Source organism: Lathyrus oleraceus, chromosome 2, assembly GCF_024323335.1.
Source record: "Lathyrus oleraceus cultivar Zhongwan6 chromosome 2, CAAS_Psat_ZW6_1.0, whole genome shotgun sequence".
NCBI lineage: Eukaryota > Viridiplantae > Streptophyta > Magnoliopsida > Fabales > Fabaceae > Lathyrus > Lathyrus oleraceus.
In genome coordinates, this window is record NC_066580.1 from 387,531,470 (window position 1) to 387,555,431 (window position 23,962).

At 37.7% G+C, this 23,962-nt stretch overlaps 2 protein-coding genes and 1 pseudogene across 3 annotated transcripts; 2 read left to right on the top strand and 1 right to left on the bottom strand.

Moving 5' to 3' along the window:
• Positions 1–8,746: 8,746 nt before the first annotated feature.
• On the top strand, positions 8,747–11,618 carry LOC127119672 (pentatricopeptide repeat-containing protein At5g50280, chloroplastic-like; annotated as a pseudogene).
• A 2,972-nt stretch (positions 11,619–14,590) lies between these two features.
• Positions 14,591–18,814, top strand: LOC127123387 (uncharacterized). Its single transcript, XM_051053607.1, has 3 exons — positions 14,591–14,791; positions 15,868–16,056; positions 18,686–18,814. The coding sequence occupies exons 1-3, from the start codon at positions 14,591–14,593 to the stop codon at positions 18,812–18,814; spliced, it is 519 nt and encodes a 172-aa protein (XP_050909564.1).
• Positions 18,815–19,222: 408 nt separating this feature from the next.
• Positions 19,223–22,896, bottom strand: LOC127119673 (protein root UVB sensitive 3). 2 transcript variants are annotated; one of them, XM_051049967.1, is made up of 15 exons: positions 22,658–22,893; positions 22,533–22,590; positions 22,399–22,458; positions 22,279–22,317; positions 22,139–22,201; positions 21,802–21,858; positions 21,594–21,657; positions 21,160–21,243; positions 20,784–20,866; positions 20,551–20,680; positions 20,350–20,442; positions 20,063–20,201; positions 19,922–19,962; positions 19,643–19,830; positions 19,223–19,538 (listed from the first exon to the last, which is right to left on the bottom strand). In XM_051049967.1, exons 1-15 carry the CDS (start codon positions 22,789–22,791, stop codon positions 19,440–19,442), a joined length of 1,332 nt encoding a protein of 443 aa, XP_050905924.1. In that variant the 5' UTR covers positions 22,792–22,893; the 3' UTR covers positions 19,223–19,439. The 2 variants fall into 2 exon arrangements, 1 of the variants encoding a protein (XP_050905924.1); XR_007802906.1 differs by lacking the exon at positions 19,223–19,538 and having other exon boundaries at positions 19,646–19,830; positions 20,063–20,184; positions 22,658–22,896.
• Positions 22,897–23,962: the final 1,066 nt, after the last annotated feature.

Here is a 23,962-nt window from a genome sequence, read left to right on the forward strand (position 1 = left end):
CTGCGTTAACCGGTTAACCCAGGGCGTTAACCGGTTAACACTGTTGCAGTGTGGAAAAATTATTAATTTAAATGTTGTGTGCCTAATTGATGGTTGCCTATATCAGTGTGTGATAGGGTAGGGATTATTTCCCGCTGTTTTGAACAGTATAAGTATTAGTAGAATGTGCTAATACTGTGTTTAATTATTTGACATGATAGTGATGTGTTGAGACATGTGTTGATGATGTATGATGGCATGCGTAATGATGTGAATTGTTGTTGATGTTGCATTGCTAGATGATTAGCGTGCATAGCATAGCCTTTGGGGCTGTAGCTAATTCCCATGGTGAGGAATTAGTGAGTGAATCATTGTGGATTTGTTGTTGATGTTTGCATGCTAGGTGATTAGTGTGCATAGCATAGCCTTTGGGGCTGTAGCTAATTCCCATGGTGAGGAATTAGTGAGTGAGTCATTAGATCTCAAATGAGTGGGACTAGTGAGCTTAGTAGCCGTATCTGGATTTGATCGGTGAGCTTGAACTATATGTTCAAGAATAGTCGGTACCGCATGTGTGGGGTCTCATTGCATAATGTATGTATGGCGTATAATATGAATGGATGTATTCCAATATTATACGTGTGTTTGTGTTGTTATGGAGTATGATTTGAGGTTATACTTGTGCTTTATGTGGGTGTTGAGTATGATGTTGAGCTGATGTGCTGTTACTGATTGTATGTTGTGATTAGGGTGATTAATGTGTCTAATTACTTAACATGACATGAGATTTTATAATGCTTATTATATCGATTGAGGAACTCACCCTTACAACTATTTTTCAGGTAACGAGAAATGAGTTGAGTAGAAGCGAATGCTTGGAGTCTAGTGTAGTCTCCTTAGTGGGTCATGCTCTGATAGATGTAACATCGGGAGGGAACCTTTTAATTATGTTGTTAATGATTGTTGAACCAGTTTACATGTAGTATGTTACATGTTTTGATTGATTTGATTTATATCTGCTGCGAATTATGCAAATGTTTAATTGATTAAATAAAGAGCATGACAGTTATTTTGGAACATATTGTGAATGATTGTGTGACACCCTTAACTGCATAATTACTCTGATATATGTTTATTATTTTGATTAAATATTTGGGGTATTTTAGAAGGGTGTTACATTAGTGGTATCAGAGCATAGTCGGTCGAGTCGAGTCGTAATTATTCTGTTTCCCCTGTACGGGATAGGTGTTGTGTAACCCTATCAGTACTTATTGTTTTAGCTTGTTGGGTTTTCAGAATAGAGATGGCTGGAAGAGGTAGAGATGATGCTGCAATTGCTGAGGCTCTGGGTATGCTAGCTGGAGTACTTGGAGGGAATCCGAATGTTATGGGAATGGGAGCTGCTCGTCAACTGAGTGAGTTCCAGAAGAACAATCCTCCAATGTTCAAGGGAGCATACGATCCAGATGGCGCTCAGAAGTGGTTGAAGGAGATCGAGAGAATCTTCCGAGTGACTGAGTGTGCCGATAACCAGAAGGTCAGGTTCGGTACGCATATGCTGTCAGAAGAAGCAGATGATTGGTGGGTTGCTACCCGCACTGAGTTGGAATCTGCTGGAAATGCTGAGATCACTTGGGCTGTGTTCAGAGAGAGATTCCTGAGGAAGTACTTTCCAGAGGATGTCAGAGGAAAGAAAGAGATAGAGTTCTTGGAATTGAAGCAGGGTAACAGGTCTGTTACTGAGTATGCTGCTAAGTTCACAGAGCTGTCGAAGTATTACACTCCCTATAATGAGGCTGCTGGAGAATTTTCGAAATGTGTGAAGTTTGAGAACGGGTTGCGTCCCGAGATCAAACAGGCTATTGGATATCAGCGGATCAGAGTGTTTTCTGACTTGGTTGACTGTTGCAGGATTTTTGAACAGGATTCCAAAGCCAGAGCAGAGAGCTATCAGCAGAGGGTTGATAGGAAAGGCAAGAATCAGAATGATCGTGGAAAACCGTATGCAGCTGGCAAAGGTTTTCAGAGACAGAGTGGGATGAAGAGGCCTAGTGGGGGAGACTCTAGCGCCCCTGCTAAGTGTTATAGATGTGGTCGGGCTGGACATCGTGTCCATGAGTGTACCAGTGCTGAGATGAAGTGTTTCAAGTGTGGCAAAGGTGGTCATTTGGCTGCAGAGTGCCGGTTAAAGACTGTGACTTGTTTCAACTGTGGAGAGGTGGGTCATATCAGTCCACAGTGTCCTAAGCCAAAGAAGGAGAACCAGTCGGGAGGCAAGGTCTTTGCTTTATCGGGTTCTGAGACTTTTGCAGATGATCGTTTGATCCGAGGTACGTGTTATATTAATGGCTTTCCTCTTGTAGCTATTATTGACACCGGTGCTACTCATTCCTTTATATCTTTGGATTGTGCTGTGAAACTTAAGTTAGAGATATCTGAGATGCATGGTAGTATGGTGATTGATACTCCTGCAAAGGGTTCAGTGACTACTACTTCAGTTTGCTTGAGTTGTCCTTTGAGTATTTTTGGTAGAGACTTTGGGATAGACCTTGTGTGTCTTCCACGAGTGCAGATTGATGTTATTCTGGGTATGAACTGGTTGGTGTTTAACCGGGTTTCTATCAACTGTTTTGATAAGACTGTGATCTTTCCTGAGATTGAGAAAGGAAAGAATTTGTTTCTATCAGCCAGGCAGGTGAATGAGGAAGTAGCAGATGGGGCAGAGTTGTTTATGCTATTAGCGACCTTGGAAGCTAAAGATAAACTGGTGATTTGCGATCTAGCGGTGGTGTGTGATTTTCCTGATGTGTTTCCGGAAGAAGTGAATGAATTGCCGCCAGAGCGTGAAGTTGAGTTCTCGATTGATTTGGTACCTGGTACTAGACCGATATCGATGGCTCCGTATCGTATGTCTGCTGTTGAGTTAGCTGAATTGAAGAGTCAGCTGGAAGATCTGTTGGATAAGAAGTTTATTCGTCCGAGTGTGTCACCGTGGGGTGCACCAGTGTTATTGGTTAAGAAGAAAGAAGGTACTATGAGGTTGTGTGTGGACTACAGGCAACTGAATAAAGTGACGATCAAGAATCGGTATCCGTTGCCGAGGATTGATGATTTGATGGATCAGTTGGTTGGTGCGAGTGTGTTCAGCAAAATAGATTTGAGATCTGGGTATCATCAGATACGTGTGAAAACTGAGGATATTCAGAAGACTGCTTTCAGAACAAGGTATGGACATTATGAGTATTTTGTAATGCCTTTTGGTGTGACTAATGCGCCTGGAGTATTTATGGAGTATATGAATAGGATTTTCCATCCGTACCTAGACAAGTTTGTTGTGGTGTTTATTGACGATATTTTGGTGTATTCGAAATCTGAAGAAGAGCATGCTGAGCATTTGAGAGTGGTTTTAGGAGTTCTACGAGAAAAGAAGTTATTTGCTAAACTGTCGAAGTGTGAATTTTGGTTAGAAGAGGTTAGTTTTCTTGGTCATGTGATTTCAAGAGGTGGTGTTGCTGTTGATCCTTCTAAGATAGAGGCGGTGTCTAAGTGGGAAGCTCCTAAGTCTGTTGCTGAGATTCGAAGTTTCCTTGGTTTGGCTGGTTATTATAGGAAGTTCATTGAGGGATTTTCTAAGTTGGCGTTACCGTTGACGATGTTGACTAGAAAGGGGCAAGCGTTTGTTTGGGACTCAAAATGTGAAGAAGGTTTCCAAGAGTTAAAGAGAAGGTTGACTATTGCTCCTATTCTGATATTACCGAGTCCGTCGGAACCATTTGAAGTTTACTGTGATGCTTCATTGTTGGGTTTGGGTGGTGTGTTGATGCAGAATAAGCAGGTTATAGCTTATGCTTCGAGACAGCTGAGGGTTCATGAGAGGAACTATCCGACGCACGATTTAGAGTTGGCAGCTGTGGTTTTTGTTCTGAAGTTGTGGAGGCATTATTTGTACGGGTCAAGATTTGAGGTTTTCAGTGACCATAAAAGTTTAAAGTATTTGTTTGATCAGAAAGAGCTGAATATGAGACAAAGGAGATGGTTAGAGTTTCTGGAGGATTATGACTTTGGTTTGAATTACCATCCGGGTAAAGCAAACGTAGTGGCTGATGCATTGAGTCGGAAATCATTACATATGTCTATGTTAATGGTTAAGGAATTGAATTTGATTGAGCAGTTTAGAGACTTGAGTTTGGTGTGTGAGAGTACTCACAAGAGTATTAAGTTGGGAATGTTGAAGTTAACGAGTAATATTCTGGATGAGATTAGAGAGGGTCAGAAATCCGATATGCTTTTGGTTGATAAGTTGACTTTAGTGAATCAAGGTCAAGGTGGTGAATTCAGAGTTGATGAGAATGGTATTTTGAAATTTGGTAATCGGGTGTGTATTCCAGATGTTACCGAACTTAAGAAGAGTATTCTTGAGGAAGGACATCGTAGTGGCTTGAGTATTCATCCTGGAGCTACGAAGATGTATCATGATTTGAAGAAGTTATTTTGGTGGTCGGGAATGAAAAGAGAAATTGCGAGTTTTGTTTATTCCTGTTTGACTTGTCAGAAGTCAAAGATTGAGCATCAGAAGCCGTCTGGGCTAATGCAACCGTTGGCTATTCCAGAGTGGAAGTGGGATAGTATCAGTATGGATTTTGTTTCTGGTTTACCGAGGACAAGTAAGAATTTTGAAGCTATTTGGGTGATTGTGGATAGATTGACTAAGTCGGCTCATTTCATTCCGATCAGAATGGATTATCCGTTAGAGAGATTAGCCGAGTTGTATATTGAGAAGATTGTAAGTTTGCATGGTATTCCGTCTAGTATTGTTTCGGACAGAGATCCTAGATTTACATCGAAGTTCTGGGAAGGTTTGCAGAGAGCTTTGGGAACTAAGCTGAGATTGAGTTCTGCATATCATCCGCAGACTGATGGTCAGACTGAGAGGACGATTCAGTCACTAGAGGATCTTTTGAGGGCTTGTGTTTTGGAAAAAGGAGGTGCTTGGGATTGTTATTTACCTTTGATTGAGTTTACCTACAACAATAGTTTTCATTCGAGCATTGGTATGGCACCGTTTGAAGCTTTGTATGGTAGGAGATGTCGGACGCCTTTGTGTTGGTATGAGTCCGGTGAGAGTGCTGTGGTTGGACCGGAGATTGTTCAACAGACTACGGAAAAGATTAAGATGATTCAGGAGAAGATGAGAATTGCTCAGAGTCGTCAGAAGAGTTATCATGACAAGAGGAGGAAGTCACTTGAGTTTCAAGAGGGAGATCATGTGTTTCTTCGTGTCACTCCGATAACTGGTGTTGGTCGAGCTTTGAAGTCGAAGAAGTTGACACCTCGATTTATTGGTCCTTATCAGATTTTGGAGAGGATAGGGGAAGTAGCCTATCGTATCGCTTTACCGCCGTCGCTTGCGAATTTGCATGAGGTTTTTCATGTGTCTCAGTTGAGGAGGTACATTCATGATCCGTCGCATGTAGTCCAAGTAGATGATGTACAGGTGAGAGATAACCTGACTGTTGAAACATCACCTATGAGGATCGAGGATCGAGAGTTGAAGCAGTTGCGGGGTAAAGAGATTGCCTTGGTGAAGGTAGCTTGGGGAGGACCAGCAGGTGGCAATGTGACTTGGGAACTTGAGAGTCAGATGAAGGAGTCTTATCCGGAGTTATTCGCTTGAGGTATGTTTTCGAGGACGAAAACTCTTTTAGTGGGGGAGAGTTGTAACACCCCAATAAAATAAAGTAATTATTTAAATTAAGTTAATAGTATATTTATTAATTTAATTAAATAATAATTGGATTATTATTATTTTGGAATAATAATTATTATTGGAAAATATATAAGTTGGAACAAGTAAAAAGGGTTCATTTTGGAAAATAAGGTTTTCACGTGAAACTCAGAGAAGCGGCTGAAAGAGGCAGAGCAAGAGAAAGGACCAGAGAGCAAAGGTTGGAGAAGAGAAGAGCTTGGAGCTTAAAGATTCGCCGGATTAACTCAGGTAATGGGGGGTTTATCGTCGTTTAATGGGTATTATGGGTTAGCATGTAATGGGTAGTGATAAACCGTCGAATTGACCCTAATTGGGATTGTTGATGCTGAAGAATTATGTTGGATAAATTGTGTTTAGACTGTAATTGGATCTGTGTTTGGGTTAGTTGTGAATTTCCGAACGTATAGCTTTTTACGGGATTGGAATCGGAGGTCCGAAAGTCCTCCAACGGCGGAAATTGCGGAGAATTCTGCATTCTGCTTTGTGTTAGCGCAGGAACTGTTGTTTTGTCTGCGTTAACCGGTTAACCCAGGGCGTTAACCGGTTAACACTGTTGCGAATTGTGAAATTAGTGCTGTTTTGCCTGCGTTAACCGGTTAACCCAGGGCGTTAACCGGTTAACACTGTTAAGTTTTGGGCAGTAAGCGTGTTTTGCCTGCGTTAACCGGTTAACCCAGGGCGTTAACCGGTTAACACTGTTGCAGTGTGGAAAAATTGTTAATTTAAATGTTGTGTGCCTAATTGATGGTTGCCTATATCAGTGTGTGATAGGGTAGGGATTATTTCCCGCTGTTTTGAACAGTATAAGTATTAGTAGAATGTGCTAATACTGTGTTTAATTATTTGACATGATAGTGATGTGTTGAGACATGTGTTGATGATGTATGATGGCATGCATAATGATGTGAATTGTTGTTGATGTTGCATTGCTAGATGATTAGCGTGCATAGCATAGCCTTTGGGGCTGTAGCTAATTCCCATGGTGAGGAATTAGTGAGTGAATCATTGTGGATTTGTTGTTGATGTTTGCATGCTAGGTGATTAGTGTGCATAGCATAGCCTTTGGGGCTGTAGCTAATTCCCATGGTGAGGAATTAGTGAGTGAGTCATTAGATCTCAAATGAGTGGGACTAGTGAGCTTAGTAGCCGTATCTGGATTTGATCGGTGAGCTTGAACTATATGTTCAAGAATAGTCGGTACCGCATGTGTGGGGTCTCATTGCATAATGTATGTATGGCGTATAATATGAATGGATGTATTCCAATATTATACGTGTGTTAGTGTTGTTATGGAGTATGATTTGAGGTTATACTTGTGCTTTATGTGGGTGTTGAGTATGATGTTGAGCTGATGTGCTGTTACTGATTGTATGTTGTGATTAGGGTGATTAATGTGTCTAATTACTTAACATGACATGAGATTTTATAATGCTTATTATATCGATTGAGGAACTCACCCTTACAACTATTTTTCAGGTAACGAGAAATGAGTTGAGTAGAAGCGAATGCTTGGAGTCTAGTGTAGTCTCCTTAGTGGGTCATGCTCTGATAGATGTAACATCGGGAGGGAACCTTTTAATTATGTTGTTAATGATTGTTGAACCAGTTTACATGTAGTATGTTACATGTTTTGATTGATTTGATTTATATCTGCTGCGAATTATGCAAATGTTTAATTGATTAAATAAAGAGCATGACAGTTATTTTGGAACATATTGTGAATGATTGTGTGACACCCTTAACTGCATAATTACTCTGATATATGTTTATTATTTTGATTAAATATTTGGGGTATTTTAGAAGGGTGTTACATTAGCAGTTGAGTAATCTTCATCAGCAAAAGGAATATCGTTTTTTATATGTGTTGGCTAAAGCATTGAGTTGTTACTATTTAGTTTGATGATAACTCGTTGTACCAAAATATTTGTATCATTAACTTTGAAATAGTGGAAGATGTTATCGTTTCCAATAGTTAAAACCATTGAAGAGTAGGGTAGGCATATCGATGACGAATTGTCGAACCATTATATATCTTCGTGTACATTTTTCTTTCTCTATCTATGTTTTAATTTTCTGCATAATACCATATGTATTATATTTTGTTCATCTTTAGAATGTCATATAATGTTTTATCATATAAGTTTAGATTTTCGATGCATCTAATTCATTGAACATTTTATTCGTCAATTGAGATTTTGTTAACCCTAAAATTTTGAATTTACATTTCTTTTTAAAACAACTTCTTTTACATTCGTTGTTTGTAATATTAATTGAACCATTCTTATTAAAAAGACGATGAAACATATATTTCTTGAATCCAGCTGTTGTATTTTGCTTCCACGCTTTAAACTCAGATTTTTTGAAAAGAATTTGTTTTTGAAAATGGTATAAGGGAGTCGTTCTATTCAACCCCTCCCATTTCTTGACCGTTTCATCTCCATATTCTCGGTTAACAACAATGACCCCAAGAACATGTCAAATCCATCAATACATAAATGACAAAATCTCCAATTCCCTAAAATACAAACTTCCCTCTGAAACCTTTGGAGACGCATCATTAAAGTGACACTTGAGTCTACCACGACTCTCAATCACCCGCTATCATGACCTAATAAAGAAGTTGGTCCATCAGTTTGCGACGAGCAGACACGAAAATGTGTCTACCACCAACCTATTCAATATTCTCCATAGTCCTCCTAAATCTTTGAAAAAAGTATTTCGCCCACTTTAGTGACATGACTATCAAAATCATCTACCCAAACCAAAAAAAAATCATGTGAACCTTTTAAAGTAAATTGAGAATTATGCATTTTAATGAATATCTCACACAAAACATGCACATATCCTAAAACTAAACACTAGTGTGTATGATTTTTGTTATCATTTGTTAATTATTGTTATTAGAGACTTATCCTAAAAAAAATCACATGTAGAGTTTCAATGTGCATTTAAAAAAAAAGACACATGAACACTTTCAAATAACTTTTTTCTAAAACAAAAACAAAATCCAAACAATTTTGTTTTCTTCGAATTTCAAACAAGACCATAATACCACCAATCCCTTATTTTACCCAAATTTCTTTATCCTTCCAAATCCAAACCCACACAAGCCATGTTTCTCAGTCTCATAAACCATAAACTCTCTTTTTCTTCTTCTTCTTATTGCTTCTTCTATCTTCAACCTTCAATTTCACCCAACACTCACACTAAACCCTCTTTCCCCATTCACTCACACAAAACCCCACTTTCTCTAACTACAACTCCAAATTATTCAACTACCCCCATTTTTCTCCCATATTTTGAGCTACACGAACAAGAGCAAAACATACAAGAACAAAATGAACAATCCCATCACCCAGATGATCCAATCTACAAATTCTTCAAAACCCGCACTACGGTTCCATCTCAAAACCCTGGAAAAGAAGGGAAATTGTCCCTTCAGAGAAATCGTCGTACAACGTGGCACCTTGCTTCAGAAGAATTTGACGACGAAGAAGAAGAAATCCCTTTGTTGGTTGAAGACAATCAAGAAACGGGGTCTCAAAAGAAGGAATCATCACTGCCTCAAGGCGTTGTTGGGGAAATTCTTCATCTTGCAATGAATTTGCCACAGAATTTGACTCTAGAGGAAGCTTTGGGAGAGTATGAAAAAAGGGTCAATGAGAAAGAGTGTGTAGAGGTTTTGGAAACACTTGGGAAAGAACACCTTATGGTGTGTTGTTTGTATTTCTTTCAGTGGATGAGGTCACAGGAACCATCGCTTGTTACACCAAGGGTTTTTACTGTGTTGTTCCCTTTGTTGGGAAGAGCAAAGATGGGTGATAAGTTGATGGTTTTGTTCAGAAACTTGCCCTCTGGCAAGGAATTCAGAAATGTTCGTGTTTATAATGCTGCAATTTCAGGCCTTCTCTCTGATGGCAGGTAGCTACACATTTATTCACATTCCATCATTTCTATATTACTGGTATAGCATCTGTGTAGGTGTCTTATTGCAGGTCGTTTCAACTTTTTTGGAGGTACTATGTAGGTTAACCATAGTATAAATGTGGCAAATTAAATAGAGGCCGTATTTGATCACACTTCATTGTGACAAATGTTTGTATGAGGCTCTATTTAACCACGGTTTAACTGTGACAAATTTTGATTTTGTGTCCTAAAAGACGATCCTGAGTTATTGTATAGTATCTATGTGTTACTTGGTATAGTATCTATGTGTTATTCCATGATTGTTATTGTATCTGTTCATACCAATCTAGTTTTTCCATTGTAGCACTATGGTAGTCTTTTATACCTTAGAATACTGCATAACATAAGAGTTTGATGTTGATGCGTTCGTGGTTGTGTTTATTAGATATGAAGATGCTTGGAAGGTTTATGAGTCGATGGAAACAGATAATGTTCTTCCTGATCATGTTACGTGCTCTATTATGATTATTGTTATGAGAAAACTTGGCCATTGTGCAAAAGATGCATGGCAGTTTTTCGAGAAAATGAATAAAAAAGGAGTCCGATTGGGCGTAGAAGTCCTCGGTGCACTGATAAAGTCATTTTGTGTGGAGGGTCTGCTGAGTGAAGCTCTCATCATTCAATCTAAAATGGAGAAGAAAGGGGTTTCTTCCAATGCAATTGTGTACAACACTCTGATGGATGGATATTGTAAATCCAACCGCGTAAAAGAAGCCGAAGGGCTTTTTGTCGAGATGAAAGCTAAAGGGATTAAACCAACCGCTGTTACCTTCAACATTCTAATGCATGCATACAGCCGAAGAGTGCAACCTAAGATTGTAGAGAATCTGCTTTCAGAAATGCAGGATTTTGGCTTGAAGCCAAATGCCAATTCATATACTTGTCTAATCAGCGCATATGGGAGGCAGAAAAATATGAGCGACATGGCTTATGATGTATTCTTGAAGATGAAGAAAGTCGGTATAAAACCCACTTCACATTCCTATACAGCAGTGATCCATGCTTATTCAGCTAGTGGCTGGTACGAAAAAGCTTATGCTGCATTTGAAAACATGATCAGAGAAGGTACCAGACCTTCAATAGAAACCTACACTACTTTACTAGATGCGTTCAGACAAGCTGGTGACACCGAAACATTGATGAAAATATGGAAGCTGATGATGAGGGAGAAAGTTAAAGGAACGCAGGTTACATTCAACATTCTTGTTGATGGTTTTGCCAAACAAGGTCTCTTCATGGAAGCAAGAGATGTGATCTTTGAATTCGGGAAGATCGGATTGCAACCAACAGTGATGACCTATAATATGCTGATGAATGCATATGCACGAGGAGGGTTAGACTCGAAGCTGCCGCAGTTGTTGAAAGAAATGGAAGCTCTTAAATTAAGACCAGATTCGATAACATATTCAACCATGTTATACGCCTTTGTCCGTGTTTGAGACTATAAGCGGGCATTTTTTTATCACAAGCAGATGATCAAGAATGGGCAGGTGATGGATATCAATTCTTACCGGAAGCTACGGGATATTCTCGATGTCAAAGCCGCAGACAAGAATAAGAGTGATAAGGTAGCCTTGTATGGTGCAATTAACAAAAAGATGGGCATTATGAAAAATAAGAGGAAAAAAGATGAGTTTTGGAAGTACAAGACGAGACATGTAAAAAAACCTTAGTTCTAATGTTGATGTATAGTAGAAGTTAATGGTGCAATGCCTTGTAAGTTCAATTTTGATCCAATTAAGTTTCTTCATTTTAACTTTGAACAATGTGTCATCGTATGATAATTATATTAGTCAATTTGTATTCCAAAAGTATATTAAGTGTATGGTTAATGAAGTTTAAAGTCTTGGTTAATAGTGATAGAAGAAATTGAGATTGAAGGAATAAAAGAAGAATAGTTGGATTATTTGTAACACAAGTAGTAGCTATTAACAGTGTCCAGATCCTCTCCATTTTTCCTCTCTATTACTATAGTTTTGAAGATGTACATTCTATAAATTATTTTGACCAGTCGATGTGTAAAATCGAAAGAAGTCTATGATGAAGTAAGAATGATTGGGTGGAAGTTGAGTAGTAGCCTGGGCTAGAACACGAATTCGCCTAAGGGATACTTGAGATATAATCCGGCCTAACGAAATCATAGTATTGCCGGGTTGAGAGTCCTGATGGGCCGAAGTGGAGAGTCTCGTGTCGTCGAGTATGGAATCCGAATAAGCCGAGATAATAGTCGGACGAAGGGCCACCATCTGAAAACGCTCTCCAAAAATGAAAGGTCATAACGACACCATAATGAAGCAGATGTTACAAGCCATTAAGAAGTGAAATTAAATGATAAAGCGGTGGCGATTTTCTAGGCTTTGAATGCAGAAAGGAAGAGAAAAGGGTTCTTCATGATTGTTGAGGGTGAGAAATGAGCCTATATAAGGGACATCAAGAAATGGGGAAAGACAAACAATAACTACCCGAAAAAACATTTACAGACACTTAACCAACCATTTGAGGCTCTCCTTGACTAGCATGGGAGAAGTCAACCTTTTAGTGTTTTTAGCAAGAAAGTTTGGCGCCCACCGTGTGGTCTTGGTAAATTTTTCCAGGCCACACAAAAAATCATCATCAAAATCGCTAATAGCCCAGTTGTGCGATGTCCGAATCATCTCCTAGCCGAAGTGATCCACCTCCACCACCAGCTTTAACCCAATTATTCGTAGTGGTGGATGCTTTCCATCAATAAAATGAAACATTGCAAGATAGCGTCCACATTTCGCAAACACATAGTCAACAGGACGGGGATGCAGAGGAGAAGCTTCTGGATTCCCAACCATTGTCTGAGGCGATCTAGGATGATCAAGTTCCAGAGAACTTCAAACCACCATTATTGGTATCTTTTGATGATAAAACCGACCCACAGGAGCACATTAGTATGATCAATAATCAGATGGAAATAATAGGGGCTTCTGTCCCTCTTAAATGTAAACTCATGGCAGGTACTTTTAAGGAAGAGGCTTTGCGATGGTATATGAGCTTACCCGGATTCTCGGTCGTTAGCTACCAGGACCTAAATTAAAAGATGGTACAACACTTCTCAACAAGCAAACATAGAAAAATATTGACTACCAGTTTATTCAACGTCAGACAAGGGTACTCGGAGTCTCTCAGAGAGTATCTGGCGAGGGTCTTCGAAGAAACTTTTAAGGTGTCTCATCCGAACCAGGAGATGTTCGTGGGGGAATTTCAACATGGTCTCAAAGTCGGTCAGTTCAACAAATCCCTAGCACAAAAATCGTCATCCAGCATGGATGAGGTTATTACCAGAGCATAATGCTATATCAAAAGGAAGGAGAGCAACATGGAAAAGAGGTCTCGAGACGCCAAGGAAAAAATGCGAGCTAAAGAATATGAAGTCAGGTATAGGAAGGAGTACCCTAAGCCCGAACCTAGAGATCGGACAATGATAAGACCATCCCGACGACCGTTTGACAAAAGATGTCGAGTATACGTCACTGAATGCCAGACGTGAAGACATTTTGAGATAAGTCTATCATCTCAAATTACTCCCCATCCCGAGGAGTCCAAAAGGGGTCCAAGTCGTGATGGTAAAAGACGAGAATGCATGATGTGCTACCATAGACTTCGTGGTCATCACACGGAAGGTTGTCATCAGCTCAAAAGAGAAATCGAGATCTTAATTTAGAGAGTTCGTTTGTTGTCTTATGTGAAAGATGTCAGAGGACAACCAGGAAAGAGAAGTCCTCCCAGGGGGGATATCAGCTCGGAAAATCCTCCGCAAAAGAAGGGGAAGAATACACATGAGGTTCGCGAAGCCCGAGTGACCCGTCATACATTGAACACCATTGTTGGAGGATTCACAGGAGGAGGAGAAACCGGTTCATCCAGGAAAAGATATGCCTGGGAAGTGATGCATATCAGACAAAACCCACTTTTAGAAGAAGATGAAAACTCGATCGTAACCAGTTTTTCTAGAAAAGATTTCGAAGGAGTATTGGCTCACAAGAACGACCCAATGGTAATTAAAGTACAAATTCATGACTGGAGCGTGAAGCGAGTCTTAGTAGCTCCGGGAAGTTCAGCAGATGTTTCATATTGGGATGCATTCAAGAGTATGAATTTTGATATGATCGAGTTGTTACCTTTTAAAGGTACTTTGGTTGACTTCTCCGGAGAACAAGTGCAGGTTCTAGGGTATATGCCTGTGATAACAACTTTTGGAAGTGAAGACAACACGAAAAGTGTCAAGGTTAAGTACTTGATTGTCAATGCCGCGTATCCCTACAACATTATTATTGACAGACTGCCATTCAATATTTTAGAGGCGACATTATCCACTTTATACCTCACACTTAATATCCTCTCGAAGATGACTGTGTAGGGGTAGTAAAAGGTGATCAAAGATTAGCAATGTTATAAAGACATTCTGAAGCTAAAAAAGAAAGCTCAAGTTGATTAACCAATAAAAGGTGATCATTTATAGGTGAATCTAATTGATGTTGATACAAGAGAAAACTCAGCGGAAGATAGTCTGACACCCATCGAGGATGTGAAGAAGGTACAGATTGGTTCCCAAACATCCCAGACGACTCAAATTGGTTCTAATTTGTCTCTAGAGGAGGAAGTCGAGATCATAAGAATATTGAAGGAGAGCATACATATGTTCGCATGGAAACCGACTAACATGTTTGGATTCGATCCAAACATAATTTGCCACCATCTGGCGTTGGATGCAACCATCAAGCCAGTGTCTCAAAGAGAGTAAAGGATGGAGAGGAGAGGAGAAGAGCGATAGAAGATGAAGTCGGAAAGCTTGTGAGGGTCGGTTTCATCCAGGAAATTAAGTACCCGGCCTGGTTGGCTAATATAGTCATGGTAAAAAAGAAAGTGGGAAAGTGGAAAATGTGCATGGATTTCACTGGCTTGAATAAGGCATGTTCCAAAGATCGTTATCTTCTTCCTCACATTGATCGGCTCATCGACGGGGCTTCTGGTTTCTGTCTTCTCAGTATCATGGATGCTTACTCGGGTTACGATCAGATACGGATGAATCCATTGGATGCTCCTAAGATGGTTCATGACGAACATGAATAATAATTATTATAAGGTGATGCATTTTAGACTAAAAAATGCAGGGGCTACCTACCAAAGACTGATGGATATGGTATTCGCTTGATAGATAGGGCGGAACCTGGAGGTATATGTGGATGATATGGTGATAAAAACCCCATAAAACTGGAAACACGTCAAAGATTTAGAAGAAACATTTGCGTCAATCATAAGTTACAACATGAGGCTTAACTCGGACAAGTGCACTTTCTGGGTACAAGCTGGGAGATTCCTTGGGTTTATGTTGACCAACAGGGGAATAAAAGGAAACCTAGATAAATATCAAGCAATCAATGATATGAGAAGTCCATTAATAGTAAAAGAGGTACACCAGTTGACATTACGTTTGGTCGTTTTATCTCGTTTCTTGTCTTGTGCAAGAGATAAGTCTATTCATTTCTTCGCCGCAGTGAAGAAGTCAGCGAAGTTCCAGTGGACGGAAGAATGTGAAAATGCTTTTAAATAAGTAAAACGTTTCATGGCTGCACCTCTCATCCTGATACGATCGAAGGAGAACCATGTATCATCCTGTATCTGGCCATTTCAGACAAGGCTATGAGTTTCGTGTTAGTCCAGAAGACGGAGGAAGGAGAGAAGCCAATATATTTTGTTAGTAAGGTGCTAAGAGGAGCGGAATTGTGTTATCATAAGATTGAATGTCTTGCATTGGCAGTAGTGATTACAACTCGGAAGTTGAGATACTACTTCCAGGGACACCCTATCATTGTCAGAACCAATTATTCTATCAAGCAGGTCTTGAAGAAACCGGACTTGGCAGGAAGAATGGTGGTATGGGCAATAGATCGTCAGAGTATGATATAGAGTTTGTGCCTCAGAGTAACATCAAATCTCAAATGCTTGTTGATTTCCTGGTTGAATTGAGTGCTTCGGCCTCAGAAGAGTCATCATCCAGATGGACTCCATTTGTGGATGGATCCTTTAATCTTAAAGGAAGTGGAGTTGAGATAGTATTGGAGGGCCCAGGTGACCTGATCTTAGAATATTCTTTGTGTTTTAATTTTTAGGCTAACAATAAATAGGCAGAGTATGAAGCTTTGATTGCAGGAATGAGGTTGGCAAAAGAGGTTGGAGTAATACATTTGCTTGTTCAAACTGTCTCTCAGTTAATCACCAGCCAGGTCAGAGGAGAGTTTCAGAAGAAGGATCCATCGTTAGTCAGATACTTGCAAAAAGCTCTCAAGATATCTCAGACGTTTGTGGAATTTGAGGTAAACCATATTCCCATAGGAGAATGTCATAGTCGACCTCTTAGCCCGGTTAGCGAGCACCAAAGGTTCCGATTTAAGCAAGACGGTAATTCAAGAGACCTTAGAAGCACCGAGTACAGAGGTTGAAGAAGTTATGACATTGGATAATGCAAGGGGATGGATGATACATATTGTTTGGTATTTGACTCAGAATGAGCTACCAAAAGAAATTGTGAAGTTTATTAACTAGCAAATTTATTCTTCCAGCTTCATGAATCTTCAATTCTTCAAGTAACATATCAATCCATTGTGATTGACAAGCTTCAAATGAGGCTACAACATATTTTATCTCACAATATGATAGAGTAACTATTGATTTCTTTTTTGAACTCTCTGAGATTGGTGTTCCATCAATCATAAATAGATAGTCTACATTACTTTTTCTTTTTTTATCTTTTGGATCATTCTTGTCATCTTATCACCTCTCCCTCCAAATTTGAGTAACCATATGCAATTGCATCTCCTTTACTATCCGTCTGGTTTGGTATCAAATTCCACAATTGTGCCTTAAACATTCCGAGTGCCCCTTTTTGAAATCATTAGATGACATATTCTTGGCTATTCCATGAATCTTCTCGTCAAGACTACACTTTATTAACCTTGTATTGCATAAGTACATGAAGGAGCCAGTGCTTTATTTGTATAGTGATGCATCAACTGAAGTTGTGTATTTTTCCCAATTGTGCTCCCCGTTCCATTGGAGTTATTGTAGCATGGCAATCGCTTGAATGAAACCTTTTCAATATATATTCAACATACTTCTTTTTTAGAAAGATATTTATGCTTATTTACATAAATTCCATTCCCAATAAATATGTCATGTTTTAAAAGTCAGACATTTCAAACTTTGCATCATGACTACCTTGAAGGCTTTTAACTCCTCTTCATTTGCTCCAATGATATAGACACAATATTAACAACTTCTTATTGCTTGTTTTTCTTATATAGACACAATACTAACAATCTTCTGATGTACATTAATTGAGGAGGAAAGTGTCAATTATTTTATTCCAAACTTTAAATTTCCACTTCAAATCCTATACTATCTCTGATAGTTAATATAATAAAAAAATTATTTTTTAAATTTATTGAAGAATTAATATATTTGAACCGCATATAATTTAGATACATTGATTTTTTTAATGGCTCATTTAAGGAAATAGATTTGGGAATTTCTTATTTCATTCTATTGGGTGGAAAAACACTTTATAGAAAACTGAAAATGTCTCTCATATTCCGGAAATACATAACTGGAGGCACCATGCACCACTTTATGACGCATCAAATGAGTGTGACCTAAGAGTAAAACAAAATTTTATTTCGGAGATGAATCTTCAGGTATTTTCAACAAATATATTGATATTTGAGCAGCACAGTGGATATTCTGGAGATGCATCTCCGGAGGTTTGGGGCGGAATTTTGAAATATCTGTCACCTTTGCATGTCTGGTATTTACGGAGTTGTATTTCCGAAATAAATTGATAAAACACTCACCTGCACAATCGCAAACCCATACTTGCTTTCAACTCCAAACCCTTTACAAAAATCCTTTCATTCTCAATCAACATTTTCACTCCAAATCTGCATTCTTGTATTTCATCAAAATGATCGTATTATGTATATTGGGTAACTTTCAAAATCACGATACTTTGTTCAGCGGAGTGGACGACTCATTCAACAACAAAAGTCGAGACTTGGCCGGATCAATTTGTGGAAAGGATGAAGACTTCACCCATACTTATAGATTTAGCCGACGGAAAATCTTTCTATTCTTTTTAGTTTTTTCGTCATCAATTAATTGTATGTAATTGTGTACTAGTATTAATGAAGTGTAATATATACGATTTCAAATATTTTAATACATTGTGATGTTTGTCAAAAAAATTGTCCATTTGCCAAACAAAACACACAGATTATGTTTTCTGTCTAGATTAGAAGAAGTTTCGGATATGCATATCTGGAATAAGATGATAGGGTGGTACCTCCGGAATAAGATAATAGGGTGGTACCGGAGATGCATCTCCGGAATCTCGATATAATTTTTTTATGTTCATGTTTGTCTACAACTTTTATAAATATAGACTCATGTTTTTTAATTCATATAAACATAAAATGTCGCAAATGAAAATAATCTGATATTTCACAAATGTCTCATTTTCCAGCGCAACACCCAGGCGGAAATTAAAGATCAATGAGTACACCTCTTTTGCAGATATGCAATACGAAGTGCATAATCTCCTACCTTACCGAGAAAATCGAAAAATTGTGAAGTTCGAGTACGTTCACCGTCAATTAACAACGAAGACAAGATTGAGTTCAACAACTATGAGATTAAGACAAATGCAAATGTAAGGACTATGTGGAATATATTTTTCTGTTTCGAAACAAAAGTTCTGATCGAGGTGGAAGCGACAATTTCAAGACCGATCAAAGATAATTGTAAAGATATTGAAGCGTCCACCTGAATATTGAAAAATAATGTTTGATTTTATGTTAACATCACCTGTAATATTGATTTTATGTTATGAATGGTCATTTTATTTTGTTAAAATACAGCTTTATAGTTTTTTCTTTTATTTTTCTGTTTCAGTATGCTACGGAGATGCATCTACGGACAGATTCCGAAGATGCATCTCCAGATCAAAAAAAGCCACGCTCCATAATTAGGCTAGATCGCGTGTATTTGAGATGCGTTTGGAGATGCAACTCCGAAATCTAGAAACACTTCTGTATTTTCACGTGGTGCCCTTATAATATATAAGGTGCATTAAGAAATAACTGATAAATTTTACATCTACTTGATGTATAGTCCAATCTCTATATTGTTATTTCCACACATTATTGTTCTTCTCAATATTCTTGAGTTTCATGGTTGACATCCATACTAAACCTTTTAAAGCTTTATTAAAATTAATTGGCTCTAACTCTGCAGTGGTGACCTTATTAACTAAGTAATCGTCTTATGTGATTACTAGATTAGGAAACACATCATAACTCCTAATTGATTGAGTTATAGTCCTATTTGATCTTAAACTTTTTTCAGGAACCTCAGTGTTTCAGTTGGTCTTCTTTTAATACAACAACTTTTATATCATTTCATACATATCTTCATTGATAGAACTTGTGGTTACCGTGACTAGTTTCTAGTTCCAACTTTTCTTTTCATCAAATATCACATCTCTCAGTGATTACAAGTTTGTTTTATTTTAAAGCATATAATTTGTATTTTGACAGTTACATGATCAAATTTCTCTATTTTGACAGAACTTCAATAAAACCATAAACATGTTGTACAATCATAAATAACTCAGTCCATCGAGTCCTTCCATTAGCTTCCTCTTCGCCTAATCGTTTTTTTCAGCCGCTGATTGGTGTATCCAGTTTGCTCTCCATATGATAGGTGACGATAGGAGCCGTTCTGTTTTCCACCCTAATGACTTGACCTGTACCAAACAGACTCAGTTTCGATAAACTCTTCAAAAGAATCTTACAATAACCGAGTTATTTAGACGATGCCTTAGTTTTCCATCCATATTCAAATATGTACCTTCTGAATAAATACTTCATACTGATTTTCCATCCATGTTTGGCTGTCTGAATGCAAAGATTTGCTTTTATAAGCATTATTTGCAAGGACAAGAGCGTGAATAAAGGACTTTAGGATATCAGCGCCATTTGAATCTTTATGAACAATAACGTTAACGATTCCTTTCTTTTCCACTAGTAAGTACTTGGCTAAATACAGCATCGAGAAAACGAAATAAGGTTTTAGGACTTAAAGTAAGAAGCGGAAAGCAAGTAGTTGAATTTTTTTTGAGAAATTAACCTTTTGTGTAGTAAGATGCTACCGAAAGCAAATGCTCCTTACTGTACAAAGAGAGTTTTCTAAGTAAGCTTTATGAATGGCATTTCAAAGAAGAAATTTGTTATCTATGACGAGGGCATGGACTAAATTTTAGAAACTCACATTTCCATTTCATCGAATGAAGAAATTCTTGTGCCTAAACGTACTTTTGTATCCAATGAATTAGCCTTCTTTGAACTCCATGGAGTTAGTTGTATCGGTAAAACATTCTCCAGTGAAGAGACCTGTTTAGGGGAGAGAACTGGCAAAAAGTTTAGAAGCAGGCATTAATATAGAGAGAAACAATGAGAACAGAATAAGCTAGTTTCTAAATTGGAAATAACATTCTCTTTCACAGGGTGCTAACTCTAACATCAAAGATAAGTCGTAAAAATGGAAACAGATAATACCTTGGCCAGTCTCGGTGAAATGGTGCAAAAGAATAGAGCTTCTTTCAGGGTTTAGTGAGTTCAGTGCCAAGCATCGAACAGCTCGGTAGTTTGCTACATTGAAACAAGCTTTTAATATATAGCCTCATTTTCTTTTAATGTTCTTCACAATTCCAAAACTCGAAGGAATGCATAAAAACAAATTACAATTTGAAAACATACCATACATATGAAACAGGGTCAGAGACAAAAAAGAAAACCAAATTGCTAGTGGATGTCCAATAGTAATGCGAGCAACAAGCATTCCCAGTGCCATGCCAACCATCGTAGCCACAGTTTCTTGACTTCCTTCCTATTGATGTATGTTCACAAATCAAAATATCTCTATTTTTAATGCCCTACTAAATAAAAGACTTAATGATAATCTAAACAGTTAATATTAATACAATTTATACCTTAGCAGATATATCTGCAGCATTATCCTGAAGAGCAAAATGTTGAGTCAAAGCTGCTCTAGTGGCTCCACTCGCAACTCCGGCTAGTTCAAAATCATGATTTAAGAAGCAAAATATTAATTTAAAAAAAATTCAAATACGATATCAATCGGGAAATAAAAGAAGAAAAAGAGTATCCTGATTTTGGATAATTCCAAGCATATATTTCTGTTTAACAGCTTTAATTCTTAGGAAATGGTTTAGTCTATAATGTAACATCAACTTATCTTACAAAATTACTGACATGGAAACTAAAGAGAAGTAAAAAATTACAGAAACTAACTAATAAATTATGTTACAGATCTATTTTTGAAGTTAAAGAAATGTTGGAACTTACTGAAAGATCTTGATATGCTTCCTAAGCAAACAATAAAAACAAAAGCTGATGGAAACAATGGTGAAATGAGGTCCATTAGCATACCTGCAATCGGTTCATACAACTTAACAGATCGATATGAGATACAAAGATTGCAATGTAGACGATCAAATATAACAATGTAGCATCAATAAAAGATATATTGAAGCCTTCCGGCATCATTCTCCCCTTACGACCAAATAGTGTTATGTTGTTTGGTCGAAAGGGGGGAATGATGCACATGTAGGCCTCAAGATTCATTTCCAATCTCAGTCCTTGAATTGATATACTATGAAACTAACATTCAATCGGTTAAACTGTTATTGGCCTATGCCTATACATCACAGGAAAATTTTCATAAAGAACATGGTTACACAAATTTCTTCTATAAAAAGACAAAGTGTCAAATAATCTACCAAGATCGTTCATGAGATCTGCAACCAGACGCCACATTTTTGCATTGCTATCAAGATTTGATCCCTGCAGCATATACAATAAATAGAAATATAGTTAATAAATCATGCTTTCAGAATCATTTGAGTGGAGATTGAACCCGCATAGAGTTATTGCTGCATATTTCATTTCAAAATTAATAAGAACTATAATTTCATTTGAGATACAGACCTGGTAGAACGTGAATAAGATTCCTCCAACCATGCCAGTTAGATCTCTCAAAAACCACTGGAAATAGTTTCAACATTCAATACCAACACAATGCAGCCTAAGAAACACTAAAAGCAACTTACCAAAATAAAACCAAAAAAGACAAACAGCCCCAAGCCCGACACCATGCAAACACCAGACATGATACTCACACGTTGGGACATTAATAATAATTTGAAAAATGAAAGTAACCACATGTGTCGGTTTCTGACACTGACACAGACTCGTGTTGAACACCAGACACGCCTCCAATCTAAAGTATCGGTGCTACATATTGTTCAAGTAAACACATTGATACCTGAAAAGTGGCACCAATGACAGTAGCTGATTTCTCACCAACTCCAATAGCACTCAAGAGAGCCTGAAAGGGAATTTGTCAACAACTATTCACTATTCTAAGCTTTGTATTACTACATATATAATGCAAAAAAGACTTACCTGGGTAGAAAGCATGGTCCTTATATATGTTGAAAGTCCCTGCAATAATCAATCTATAATTAACTCATAAACAATAACAATACATAGTTCTGATAACATGATTGTGATTATAACAGTTACCTGTAACAAATCCCAAATTTGAAAAGGAACATAATCCGGAGTAACACTGCTTGGAAACCCCTGAAAGAGAAAGCCTTTCAGCAATGGGATAGTAATATAGGACGATAGTTATAAATAATGATATAGAAGCTTGCCTCAGGAACAAATGCTTGAAGAAATCGTCTCCAGACATGGGTAAAGCGGGCACCAGATCTGTGTAGGATGAAGAATAAGAATGGAATAGTGAAGGGGAAAAGGGGAAAGGGGAAAGGAGAAGAACCTTTGAATGGAGAAAGAGGAAGAAGAAGCTTTGATGGTGAAAGTCTTGGAGAGCTTAGTGGGGGATGAACCGTTCCATTCTTCCAATGTTAAGGAGGAGAAAAATGGTGGAGAAGAAGGTGAAAGTGATTTCATGATGCAGAGAACATGAAGTGAAGTGAAGTGAAATAGTTAGATTACGAGACAAACAGAAGTGATCACTTCGTAGTGTAACAGGTTTTGACTTTTGGAAATGACTAAATAATTTACATCTAAAGGAAAAATATATGTTCCTATTAAGGTAAATATGTTTTGATTTTTTTGGTTTTAGAAATTGATGGTTATTTTGAATTTTAAGATTTAGTTTTTTTAGATTTATGAATTATTTAGAGTTTTGAATATGATTATATTTCAATCTATTATAAAATATGTTTTCTTACACGCTTTTAAGGTTTAGATTTTGGGAATTTTAATAGGTTTTTGTTTTTAGGCTCTAGTTTAGTATGAATTTGAATGTTGTTTTGATTTCTAGGATTTTGTTGTGATATATGCCTTTAAACTTTGAGTGAGAAAAACAAAGAAAACACACATTTCGGTACTATCACCTTTTAGGTGAGTGGCGAAGTGGTACAGTGGTTAATCGGTAGTTCGTAGATATTGGGTCTAGAAGGATGTTGATCGGGCGATGATTGACCGTCACGATGGGGTGGCGGTTCGTGCATATATGGTTTGGTTAATTCGGTTCTCGAATTCGTTCAGTTATGGGCTGTGTTTTTTGGTTTGTTAAAGTTTTGGTAGTTTAAATATGGTTTATGTCACTTGTTATTAGTACCTGTTGCATAAGGTGTAAAATTCTCATTGAGAAGCAATGGTAGAAACTCATAGAATTTTATTTTTGGAGTTTGGCAGCTTTTGAAATTATTAAATGGGTTTGGGAAACACTTTAAATATATTGGGCTTGTGTGATTTATATATTGAGAATTAGAGAGATTGAGAAACACTTGGGGGTAAAAAAATAAGGTTTATTTTTTGGAACTATGAACTCTAATTTATTGTAATCTCTTGTAACAATTTATAAGTATAATGAATTGGATAAATGTTTTCCCCCCGAGTAGATCAATTTCATGGAACTAGGTAAAAAAAATTGTCTTCCCGCATTTTATATTTTTATTGCACTTAAGTCATTTGGTTGGTTGCCATTATTCTTTTTTTCACATATCAAATGTCTTAGTGTGATTGAACTTTTCAATTTTACAACAAGCGTCCAACGTGGAACAAATAGGCAATGTTTACAAGTGAGCACCATGGATTCCAAACGACTTTGAGT